Source organism: Salmo salar, chromosome 05 (genome assembly GCF_965601325.2).
Source record: "Salmo salar chromosome 05, fSalSal1, whole genome shotgun sequence".
Classification (NCBI taxonomy): Eukaryota; Metazoa; Chordata; class Actinopteri; order Salmoniformes; family Salmonidae; genus Salmo; species Salmo salar.
The window spans coordinates 29,671,590-29,684,706 of record NC_138295.1 but is presented as its reverse complement, the minus strand read 5'-3'; the positions used below and the strand labels follow the sequence as shown (position 1 = coordinate 29,684,706).

The window sequence follows — 13,117 nt, the reverse complement described above, 5'->3', positions numbered from 1 at the left end:
CGACCCACTGATATTTGAGTAGTTATTTGCAGAGTGAACACTAAAGGGAGACTTGTCAGATGCGGGGGGGGGGGTAGAGCGAGATGAAAATTCAAAGACAGAATACTTTTCTATCCACAATGAGAGACAAATAGCTACACTGTTATGCTATTAAACTCAATACTACTGTTTTCAATTTCGTGAAGAAGTTTCTGTTTCTTAACCAGGCAAAGCTAAATAGCACACTGGTGATGGGGAAGCAAGAGAGTGGCTTGTGCGATGTGTGGCCTATGATCGGAGGCTGAGCCGGAGCGGAGCCTGTCTGCCCACACTCATCGCTTGCTCCCCCACAGCTCACCAGCTGATGTAGGCTGTGTGTGCCGGGTGTGTTGGATGCTCTGCTCATCCAGCGCTGCTAATATTCTGCTCATCATAGTAGCCAAGTGCAAATACAAGTCACGGGGGGCCAGTCCGAGTCACTAATGGTCTAGATGGCGAGTGCGAGTCCTCAATGGTCGAGTACAAGTCGAGTTAAAAGTCATGAAAATCAGGACTTGAGTAATACAACACTGTTCTAAAGTGTGTTCCTCTCCTTGTCACTTTAACATTCTTGGCATAGATGTGAATAAACCAGTCCCCCAGTGTCCGGTCTGGAGCGTGAAGTCACAAGCTCTGCTGATTGGTTGCTACGCAGTAGCCAGAGGATGTGAGTGGAGCGTGAGTAATTTGGCTGGATAGTGGAGCGGATTTAAAAAATTGGGGAGCTTAGGCCTTCTCTCGCACTCCAATTTCACTCAGGTACCGCTCAGCCATGAACTCTGGGGTGAGAGGATGTGAACGGAGCGAGGAGCGCGTGTAATTTGGCTGGAGCGTGGTGCGGATATAATTTTTGGGGGATCGTCTGCCTTCTCTCTTGCTCTGGTACCCCTCAGCCACGAGCTCTGGAACTAGCGGTGCCAAAAGCCCTGGTCTTTCCTAGAAAGCCTACATAAATTACGATACCAGAACGGCCCCCCAAAAATTTGGGGCAACAAAAATTGCTTATTATGAACAAGTTTGATCTCCACTGTGAATTATTTTAAAGTTTGCTGCAAATCGAGATATTTAATTAAATAGTAATCCATTCTGACTACTACATTTGTCGTCACACAGGACCACGTGCTGAGACAGACCAATCACAGGCCGTGAGACTACGAGGAGGCTCGCGCCCTCATGCCATAGACATTAAGGTTGACTCTCTCTGGCAGGATGAAAACGACTACTTCGACCATGATCCTTTGCTAGTTACAGCCACTTTCCCCATGATCCTTCGCGTTTTTGGTGCCATTCAGCAACATGGCACGCTTCAAATTGAAATACTTCCGGCTTCATGCGCCATCGGGAGTTTTCCATAGGAATATGTAGATGATGTCAGAGCTATCACTATCTACTGGTTGTAATATCTATGGGATAAACCTAGAACATTGCAGATCAAGGAGAGGTCTCTTAACACCTGATGATAATGGATCACATTTATATAGGTCTAGCACTTTTATTCAGTTTTAATTAAATAGGATAGCTTCAAATAAATGAGTCTGTCCCAGAATATTCAGAGGTGTCATGGCATGGTTTTGCACCCACCACATGCGATGCTGCAGAAGATCTGTGAGTCCCCCGTCTGGTGCAGGATCCTATAGGGAGCCACTCTGGCACTGGAGTCCAGGACAACATCCATGGTGCCCACCAACAAGCCTGAAGAAAAGCAGCACAACAAGTCAGGCTACTATTCGATGTATGCCCCTTACAACACGATTTACATTTGAGTCACTTAGCAGATGCTCTTATCCAATATCCAGAACTACTTACAGTAGCAATTAGGGTTAAGTGCCTTTGCTCAAGGGCACAGACAGATTTTTCATCAAGTCGGCTCGGGATTTGAACCAGTGACCTTCAGGTTACTGGCCCAATGCTCTTAACCACTAGGCTACCCATACTAATGCAGTATCTCACTATAATGTTTCAACTGACTAGTTGAGATTATAGGCCTACAGGAATCCCAATAGATGACTACAGGTCAATCAGGAATCCCAATAGGTGACTACAGGTCAATCAGGAATCCCAATAGGTGACTACAGGTCAATCAGGAATCCCAATAGGTGACTACAGGTCAATCCTCCAAAATATTGTATTGCTGGATGGAGGAGTCCTTACTTTGCATGGATGACTTTTAAGCTGGGTAAACAAAGGTTATTTGGCTATGATCTGAACTGACATCTGTTTGTTAAGCTTGAGGAAGTCCGACGCCTGCTGGCCCAAAGCCAGACATTCAAGCACACATACCACACACACGCACACATACACCTCAAGCATTTCTACATGATGTACTATTTCATAGCCTACATTTTACGGCCTTCATGTGACTGGTGTACTGTAAGCTAGTATAAGACTTATGTTCCTAGAACTGTTCAGCAAAACAGCGGCAGTGATGCTGTGGCTAATACAGACAGGGACTTGGGGAGGAATATCTACATCGAAGGGAAATGTCAAACTCTTGTGAATGAAAGACAACTTATGTTGAGTAACTTTAAAGATCGACTGCCTTTAAAAAGCAACACATCCCTTTGAAAACGGCCCATGTGGCATCGACATGAGCCAGAAACAGTTATTCTAGTGTCAAAATTGAATACAAAGTCTAAATAGGATAATTTTGGTCATAAAGTCAGTCTCATCTAAAACTGAGTTTTGATTTGAAGATGCATTTGCCTACTAACATGGTGTGAACAGCTGCAGTGATTGCTCTCTATCAAATAGCATAGACAGCAACAGACATGCCCAGCAACCCGACTTTGTTTACTTAACATCACATTTTTTTACTTGAGAAATACTGCACCAAACATCTTAGATGTAAAACTGCGCAACTAAAACATCCTCGGCAAAAACATAACTCGATAAATCTGTAATTAATTGTTATCTTAGATTCATTCTGAGGATTTGGAGGAAGTGAAATAGGCTTCCACATCTACAGTGTCTCATGGGGATAAACATTATCAACCAAATGCGGAATCGGTCAGGAAACGCACCTCCAAAACTGAATTTATAATAAGAAACAGAAAGAAACACATGCCAATAGGCTTGTTCTTCGGCTCTTTAAAATGAGACTTGACTTGAGGACGTCTGGGTAGTCTTTCAGATGGGAGTGATTGGGTCTAATTTAGTAATAATTTAATTAAATCATATCTGTTGAAGTAGCTAGCTACCTAGCCTAAATTTTCTAAAAGAGCTCTTTAATATGAAATAGTTTTTTTATTACATGACATTGTTATTCCCTTAGTTACTAGAATAACTGAAGATAGCTATATCTGGTGTTTTATGATAGCATCCAAATTCAATACGGGAGGCTAATCCAACTTCCATTGTTTTGGTCATATGACAGGGCTAGCTAGACTCAGGTCTCAGGTTGGTTGAGAAGGGTGCAATTGCGGTCCGCAATTCGGGGAGTTCCTGCATGTGGGCATTATTGCATCTGCAGAAACTAGTGATGGGAAGTTCAGCTCTTTTTACTGACTCTAATCTATTCAACTCGTTCAGTCAAAAGAACAAATATTTTGACTCATTTCGTTCATTTGAATCAGTAATGCCAAGAGCACAAAGGACCCCCTACCGGCGAACTGAAAACTCGAAAGAGTCATGATTCTACGGGCCTTCCATTCACGTCGTTCACCATAGGGGGCTTATTGGAGTGGTCATTTATGACTGAGGCTTGTAAAAATGTGCTTTAAACCAGGTATTCTCAACTGGGGGGGGGGGGGGGTCGTGGGACATGGGGTCGTGGGACATGTGCAATATATATTTTTTTAAATAACAAATATTTAAGGTAAGCGCCACACCAAACCTTTCATTTTGAAAGGATACGGCCTCACCGCATACTGTTGCTGAATTTCACAATGTTACCGCTACACACAGGCGTGTGTGCGCTGCACCGCTTATTGTTGCTGACTTTACACGTGCAGCACGTCGGCAGTGGTGAAATGGCTAGCTACGTTCGGACTTGGAGGGTTTGCGCGCTGCACACACTCAACGTTCTCGCCCCCCATCATCTTCTGACATATCTTGATTGCTAACTATGCAGATGTGTTCCGCAGGTATTGCACGTGTGGATAGTTAGCTGTCATTTAACTCATGTAGGCTAGCTGTCAGTAGGGCTGGGCAATATGGACAAAATATTATCACAGTATTTTTTTTGGGTTTAATTGGACAGTATGATGGTATTTAGTTTTGAATAATAAAAGTTGGACATTTGCTTTATGAGTAGTGAGTGATCCTAAGGTGGCAACACATACATTCTAAGTGATTTCAATGAGTCTTTCTCCATTCTGATTGTTTTATACTGTTCAATTCCACTTCAACCAAAACAAATTCAGGTCTACACCATCACTGGTATTATCAGGCTACACCATCACTGGTATTACCAGGCTGTATTAGCTAGCTACGTTTGCGCTTACTCAGTACATTAGCTAGCTATTAGCATTAGCGTCTCACAAGATTTAGGGCAACTTGCTAAGAAAGACAAACTTGCTGTTTGCTGATCTAAGAAACACAAACTAATAGTGTCATTATAGAACACTAGTGGATTTATATTAAGAGGCAAAGTGAAAACAGCATTGTTGTCATCAACATTTCTGCATGCGCTGCATTGACCATGCAGACTGAACGCAAGTGTCTCGTGGTTGAGGAACGTCAAATGCGCTCCTTGAGTGACAGGGGGCGTGGCATGGAGAGAAAGAGAGGAGAGAGATGACTTAAGCAGTGAAGTAAACTATAAAAATGGACATTACCAATGGTGTATCAAATTTATCAAACCAAACATTCAAATGCCGGTATACCACCCAGCCCTAGCTGTCAGAGTAAAATCACTGACACGTTTTTAAAACGTGCATCTCCCTCTTCATCTACTGCTGCTTCCAATGTCAACAAAAAGGCAGACAACACAGTCCCTGTCTAGAAGAGAAAATACGACCCCGGCTTCATCAAATATGGTTTTACATATATAGAAGACAGGCAGGGTGAGTGTAGACCGCAGTGCGTCCTATGCAACAAGCTGTTAGCTAATGAGAGCATGAAACCCTCCAAACTGAAAAGGCATCTGGACACCAAGCATCCAAGTCACAAAGATAAGACAGCTAACTTTTTTTTAAAGAAGATGTCGATATCTGGTGGCCTCACAAGACTCATTGAAGAACGTATGCACAGTACAAGAAAAGGCACTTTGCGTATCATACCTTGTACCCCAGTGCATTGCTAAGTCCAAAAAAGCCCACACCAGCGCAGAGGATTTCATACTCCCTGCTGCGATTGATATGTGCACTGAAATCTTGGGAGAGTCAGCTGCCAACAAACTTAAAACTATACCCCTATCCAATGACACCATGAGAAGGAGAATCAAGGCCATGTCTGAGGACATAATGGGCCAGACATCAGAGCGCATCAGTGAAAATGGCCATTACCCACAGCAGCTTGATGAATCCACAGATGTGGCTAACCATGCAATTCTAATGGTCTATGTCACACACGTGTGGGATAATAACGTCGAGGAGCAGTTCCTTTTTAGTGCCGATTTGCCCACCACCACCACAGAGGCGGTCTTTAACACAATGGCTATGCACCTGGGCTCCGTGGGACTGGCCTGGGATGGGTGCGTCGGTGTGACCACTGATGGGGCAGCTGCCATGACGGGAAAGCGGATCCTGGAGAGAGCACCAAGTGCAACGTGGAACCACTGCTTCCTACACAGGGAGGCATTGGCAGCGAAGGACATGGTGCCTGAGCTCCACACCACTCTCCAGGATGTGATCAAGTGGGTCAACTATATCAAAAAGAGTTCTACGAAAAGCAGGTGTTTCCAGGCATTCTGCAAGGATATGGGGAGCGAGCACCAGCAGGCGCTTTATCATGCAGAGATCCGCTGGCTTTCCAGGGGTAAATTGTTGGGTCGCTTTTATGAGCTTCGAGCAGAGATTACTTGTTTTCCGAAAGAAACGCAGCAATCTCTGGCCGAACATTTCGATTGTGAGGAATGGCTCGCACAGGTTGCCTACCTGGCAGATATTTTTGATCTTCTGAATTCGCTCATGTGTCAATGCAAAGTCGATTTGAACAGAGGGACAAAGTGGATGCCTTCAAGATGAAGCTTACCATTTGGGCAAATCATGCTTCTCACGGGAGTATTGACATGTTTCCCAATGCTGATTTCGAGATTCAGAGTCTGATCAACAAAGAGCACGGCGACACACTGCAAAAAACATTAAACAGCATCTTGTCAAGCTGCAGGGAATGTTTTGCGACTACTTCCCGGAGAACAGGAGACAAGACGACTGGATTCCAATCTCCCCTTTCGGGTGGAGATGGGAAGCGTCACGTTGCCAAGCAATGAAGAGGATCAGCTGGTGGAGCTATCATTTGATCGCAGACTGAGCATGCGCTTCCCGGAAATGACACGGCCACCATTCTGGTGCAGCATCGTGGGAAAATATCCTGCTCTCTCCTGTCATGCAATCAGAATCATGCTACCGTTCAGCACTACTTATCTGTGTGAAAGTGGCTTCTCTGCAGGCCGTTCATCCACCTCTGGCCTGCTCGCCTCCCTACCTCTGAGGAAGCACAGTTCCCGCTCAGCCCAGTCAAAACTGTTCGCTGCTCTGGCACCCCAATGGTGGAACAAGCTCCCTCACGACGCCAGGACAGCGGAGTCAATCACCACCTTCCGGAGACACCTGAAACCCCACCTCTTCAAGGAATACCTGGGATAGGATAAAGTAATCCTTCTAACCCCCCCCCTTAAAAGATTTAGATGCACTATTGTAAAGTGGTTGTTCCACTGGATATTATAAGGTGAATGCACCAATTTGTAAGTCGCTCTGGATAAGAGCGTCTGCTAAATGACTAAAATGTAAAAATGTAAATGTAAATGAAAACTAAAAGCAGATACAAACTGGACAGCCAGCAAGACCTCCGAGTTGCCCTGTCAACCGTCACCCCAGGCTTCAATAAACTTATCAAACTGAAGAAACACCCCCAGCTTTACCACTGATAGGCCACACACACACAGACAGACACACACAATAAATAAACAGGTTCATGAGTTGTTGTTCACTATGTTAAATATTATTGTTAATTAATACTGACATTCATATTACCTTTTATTAAACTGGTTAAAAACGTACACCTTTAAAAAAAAAAAACCTTAATGTTGTGAAACTATTCACATGGTAATTGATGATTAAGAATTCCTAATTATTGCTGTTTTTTCTATTTTAAAAACTGTTATGTGTTACTGTTCATTAACAAAATGGAATTATCAACAGTCCATAATACTGGGTCGCGACTCAATTGTCATTGTCAAATGTGGGTCCCCAAGCAAAACCAGTTGTGAACCCTCCTTTAAACAATGTACGTGCTGATTGCTAGGCATTCAAATAAGATTATTTATTGATACATTGTGGCCACTACAGGACTTGATTGTAAACGACTCTTGGCGGAATGCAATTGCTTGACTGCCATAATGGTCAGTACAGTAGGTACCATAACGTTGGCTGCCATCAGGCGATAAAACCCACAGAAGAACAATAGTCGAAGGCGACAACGGTAGACAGTGTCCTTTAGCAGGTGGGAGCGAAGGACTAACGTTAGTTTGCTTGTTATTGGGGACTCCGATACACAATAGGCGGGAGCGACACCTTGTGCTCACACGGTTGGCTAGCACGATTTTGCCCCCGCCTGCTCTGTACCAGAGGAACTAGAGGGAGCGACGCAGGTAGACAGTGGCCTTCGCCCCCCTGCCGGTCGGTGCACTGTTTTACGGCAGTTCCGTTGATGAGAGCAGGTTTTCGTTCATGCAGGAACCAATGGGATGTTCGGGTGATGGGGGCGTTCAAGAAGGAACTAATTGTATGCTGGAGGGGTTGTTCCTAAAATGCAGAAATACCTATACGCAAGAACGCCCCGAATTAAGCTCCGCAATCAAACAGTATTGGGTTGGTTAGGCTGACAGTTTACTGTTTAGTGGTGCATGTAGGAAAATGCACATACTTCCAGCAAATAAAACCTATCAACGATGTTAGTTAGTAGTAGCTGCAGACGAAGAAAAAACAACGCGCTAGCTTGGTTAGCCAGCTCCGCTTTACAAGTCAACATCAACAGCTAGCCTGCGCGCTAGCTACCTTGCTAACACACCAAGCTTTCTAGATAACGTTAGCTAAAGCCATCATTACATTAGCCAACACAAATTTCAAAAATCAGAAACATGAGAGCAATTGTAAACCAAATAATGTTATTGTATAGTTACCAGTGATGCCCCCTCCTTTGCCATGGCCCTTTCTCCTCTGGAGAATGAAGAAGGGGTTCGCCCTTTCGCTCACCCACAGAGCGTTGGCAAGCAACACCTCCCCTGGAGTTATCCACATTTTGAATAAGCTTTTTCCAAATTACACACTTATTATTGGATATTATGGTGCAAAGTGTACGGTAAGCGACTTTACACAAACATGTTTTGCAGACGTGTTCCCTGCAGTTTTGAGTTCATGTCCGTCTGTGCAGCTGGTTGCTCTGCTGGTGTCTACTCGGAAACGGTTTCCACTAGTTACCACAGCCACAAAGTCAAATGTCTGTATCGTAAAAATTGATGAAAACAAAACGTTAACTTTTTGGTATTGATTTAACGTTAGGGTTAGCAGTGGTGTGGTTAAGGTTAGGTTTAACATTCATAATTATAGAAATAGCCTGGGTTTATTACTTTGTGGCTGGGATAACTAGTGACAACCCTTGAAACTGGTCGCTTTCTACTTTTACGTAAACACGTCCACTGTACGTTCATATCATAGTGTATATTGCGTCGCTGCTTGGCTCACTGTATTAATTTAACCTATTTAATCCCATCAGTCACAATAGTGACCGTAAAAAACGTTTTCAGTTATAAGGCTCTAAACATTTTACTGAATGATGTGTCAATGCATTCCCACCAAGTATTGAAATAATAAAGGGTCTCAATGAAATATATGCAGTGTCAAACGTTTAGTGTAAATTGTCACATGACAAGAGCTGTTCACTTCCTGGTTGCACCATGAGAAGAGAATGGCTGCATCAAAGCTCCCAAACAAAAGGTTAGTAAAGTATGTTAACATGAAGATGGGGCAAAGATAATTGGTACACATCATATTTAAGGTGTCTAGTATTGATATATGCATTTGCAATTACTCAACTTTGTTCAGTGTTGTCATAGAATGTGTAAACATATTGACGGCAACAATAGTGACCTGTGGGATAACAGTGCATCTTGGTATACACATACATAGTTCTTGTTCTACCTAACTTTCTACTCTGTTCTTTCTTTTAGTTTCACTTTGAGTCAAGTTCTGGATATGTTGGATCTAGGTGACTGCCCAGACAAGGCACGCAAACATTGCAGTTATCCCTCATAATGAGAAAGATGCTGTCCTCAGTGATTGTGGTAGCGATGGGTCAGATATGGACAGGCCATTTGCCAGCCAGGCTGTTGAATGCTGATCCTATACAAACATATCATGACAGGAACAACGTTATCAGTGATGACGTCCCCCCCCATTGTTGATAATGAAGAGCCAAGATCCTCTACCCGCCCGGGAGTCCAGTCAGAAGAGCCAAGGGAAAAGCTGTGGGTGGTCAAAAATAAAGATTGAGAGTTAAAACGATCGAAGAGGTCTGCCACCGATGTGATTCCAAACTGCATAGTATACAGCCCAAATATGCAAAAGTTTGGCACGAAACCACTGAGCCACGGAAGGAGATCTTTACTGGCTGCTACTGTTGAAGATCAGGCAAGATATGACAAAGCTTCTCACTGGCCCATCAACACAATGCTCCAGTTCCAGAGATGTCGTCATTGTGACAAACACACTACCTATGCCTGTGAGAAATGCAAAGCGCCACTGCAAATTGAGTGCTTCAAGATATACCATGGACAGTAGAAAAGGAGATAAGAGTGAATGAATAAGGGCTGAAAAAGAAAGTCGATAAAGGGTGAGGAGAAGCAGTACAACAGACTCTAGGAAGAAAAGTCAAAGGCAATCAAAATGACTGAAATGTTTTTGGAAAAGGTCAATTGATTCAAGACATACTGTGTGACAGTAGGTCTGACTGATCGTAGTTCAAAATAGTGATACACAAACTAATCGTGCACTTGGTTCTGAAGCCTACCTCTATGATATATATATTATATTATTTTGTTCAGTGTAGGCCTCTACTTGAATGCATATTCTACAGGCTACCTCTATCCTAAATGTTACCTTTATGTTCAGTGGGAATTAATCACACGACTGCTATACAGTTGTTAGTGAATGTTGCACTAAAATGTCCTGACAATGACATGATTGCACTAAAGTACAAGTTCAAATGTTAAAGTTAAAATATTAATGTTTCAATACATGTTGCACTAAAGTAACAATTTATGTTACAATAAAGTAACAATGTTGAAATACGTTGATGGTTGTTGTTTTGTCTTTGCTCTCAGTATTCATATCGGTGTTGTATAAGGGTTTTTGATATGTAAAATAGTCACTAGAATGTGATGGGGAATTATAGTGGCAATATTGGGGACTGCCAGTGACAGAGTTTTAAATGTGTTAACTGGGCTGGGATACATAAGAATTTTGATGACTGCATAAGAGAAATATGTTAATTCAGTATACATAACATTATCCCACCGGTCACCATAAAACACACTTTTTCACCTACTTTTACATGAAACTTTAAAAAATATGATTGATTATTTCAAAGGGTTACTAATGACACTTGATTTGGATATTTTCATGTCTGGGAAAAGTTTGGGATTAAATGGGTTAAGTGAAAATGTAATCACAAACCACTTTTCCTCCACAGTTTTTATGCGAGTAAAGTCATACCATATAAAACAAATCACGACAGCTCTGATGGTAGTTTCGGTACAATTGTATAAATGCCGACTGATCATATGTTCGTTCGACGTGGTGGGATATTTATCATAGACTAGACGTAACATAGTATACTGAACAAAAATATATATGCAATATCCAACAATTGAAAAGATTTTACTGAGTTACAGTTCATAAAAGGAAATCAGTCAATTGAGATAAATAAATTAGGCACAATTAGATTAGGCCCTAATCTATGGATTTGACATGACTGGGCAGGGGCGCAGCCATGGATGGGCCTGGGAAGGCATAGGCCCAGCCACTTGGGGAGCCAGGCCCAACCAATCAGAATGAGTTTTTCCCTAGGAAAGGGCTACATTACAGAGAAATACTCCTCAGTTCATCACCTTTCCGGGTGGTTGGTTTCAGATGATCCCACAGGTGAAGAGGCTGGATGTGGAAGTCCTGGGCTGGTGTGGTTACACATCGTCTGCGGTTGTGAAGCCGGTTGGACATACTGCCACATTTTCGAAAATGATGTTGGAGGCAGCGTATGATAGAGAAATTAACATTCAATTCTCTGGCAACAGCTCTGGTGGACATTCCTGCAGTCAGCATGCCAATTGCAAGCTGTGGCATTGTGTTGTGTGACAAACTGCACATTTTAGAGTGGCCTTTTGTCCCCAGCACAAGGTGCACCTGTGTAATGATCATGCTGTTCAATCATCTTCTTGATATGCCACACCTGTCAGGTGGATGGATTATCTTGGCAAAGGAAAAATGCACACTAACATGAATGTAAACAATGTTGTGCACAACATTTGAGAAACTTTTAGTGCATTTGGAAATTTCTGGGATCTTTCATTTCAGCTCACAAAACATGAGACTAACACTTTTACATGTTGCATTTATATTTTTGTTCAGTTTATTTTTTAAGATAATCTTTTAGAACTAATAATTACCAATAAAAATTAGACAAAGAATCTAAAATTCCAAAAATGTAATGGCATTTGATTTAATGCCAAATCATTCCCCAAATTCATTATGCCAATGAATGCTCCCTATAGCTAGGTTTCCATCCACTTGGCAACAGATTTTCATGCAAATATTCTACAATCCTCAAAGAAAATGTGCATTTTCCCAACAGTGGTGTATTTCCACCAAACGGACTTGTTGCGGATAAAAGTCAATGCGTGATGACGTAGTGCACACAACATTTACTTTTTAGTTTAAGTTTTCATGTACCGAATAAAAATCGAAAGTTCAATGTGTTTCTATCACACTTTCAACAACCGATAGTTGTCACAAACTGTTGCATTAAATAGCATATGTACCTACTCTGGTCTTGGCATCTGCGCTCTAGCAAACAGCTTGCAGATACAGTGCAGGTAGGCTTGTCTACATTAGATTATTATGGATATTTATATTTGTCAAATGGCAGTCAAGCACCGACCATCGTGTCACTAGAGCCTCTATTTATTGGAAAGGAGCATCAAGCTCATCACCATACATTTCCACCACACTGTGAAGTTAATAATTTATTTAATCTGAAGAGATAAATATAATCTTCTCCAAACTCCAGCTGAAATGTTCATAACATTGGGCTGTGTTTCAGGAAGAAGCGGCACACGTTGGAATGGGCATCAACAGGACGTAGGCAATAATTACACTTTTAATGCTGAGGCAGTGCTGTATGTAACACAGTGACCTGAAACTGACACACTCCCCTCCCCGCGTTACATCATCGCAAATATCAGATAAAGATAACACAAGGGGACAACAAGAACAGAGGACATACCCTTCCACCCAATTCGCTTGTACAAGATTGTGAAAGGAAAACAAAGTACTTCAAGAGGCCGGTTTAGAGATATAATGTATATAGATTGTATATACTGTGTGTGTGTATACACATACATACACATACACACACACACACACACACACACACACACACACACACAGTACCAGTCAAAAGTTTGGACACCTACTCATTCAAGGGTTTTTATTTTTTACCATTTTCTACATTGTAGAATAATAGTGAAGACATCAAAACTATGAAATAACACATATGGAGTTATGTAGTAACAAAAAATGTGTTAAACAAATCAAAATCTGTTATATTTGAGATAATTCAAAGTAGCCACCCTTTGCCTTGATGACAGCTTTGCACATTATTGGCATTCTCTCAACCAGCTTCATGAGTTAGTCACCTGTAATGCATTTCAATTAACAGGTGTGCC

The 13,117-nt window shown here is 42.2% G+C and overlaps 1 protein-coding gene and 1 long non-coding RNA gene across 4 annotated transcripts in view; one reads left to right on the top strand and one right to left on the bottom strand.

The window, feature by feature from the left end:
* Window positions 1-8,598, bottom strand: part of LOC106604567 (TBC1 domain family member 9B) — a 52,668-nt gene extending 44,070 nt beyond the window's left edge. For 2 of the 3 annotated variants that reach the window (XM_014199332.3, XM_014199333.3), the window contains exons 1-2: window positions 8,300-8,585; window positions 1,600-1,710 (exon numbers count right to left, since the gene is read on the bottom strand). In XM_014199332.3, coding sequence (XP_014054807.1) covers window positions 1,600-1,710; window positions 8,300-8,417 — 229 coding nt within the window. In that variant the 5' untranslated portion in view covers window positions 8,418-8,585. Of the gene's footprint in view, window positions 1-1,599; window positions 1,711-8,299 lie in introns of all 3 variants that reach the window. The other variant, XM_045718038.2, reaches the window with a different exon arrangement.
* On the top strand, window positions 8,586-10,469 carry LOC123743088 (uncharacterized). Its single transcript, XR_006769848.2, has 2 exons — window positions 8,586-9,113; window positions 9,347-10,469. It is a non-coding gene; the product is annotated as an uncharacterized LOC123743088 (long non-coding RNA).
* Window positions 10,470-13,117: the final 2,648 nt, after the last annotated feature.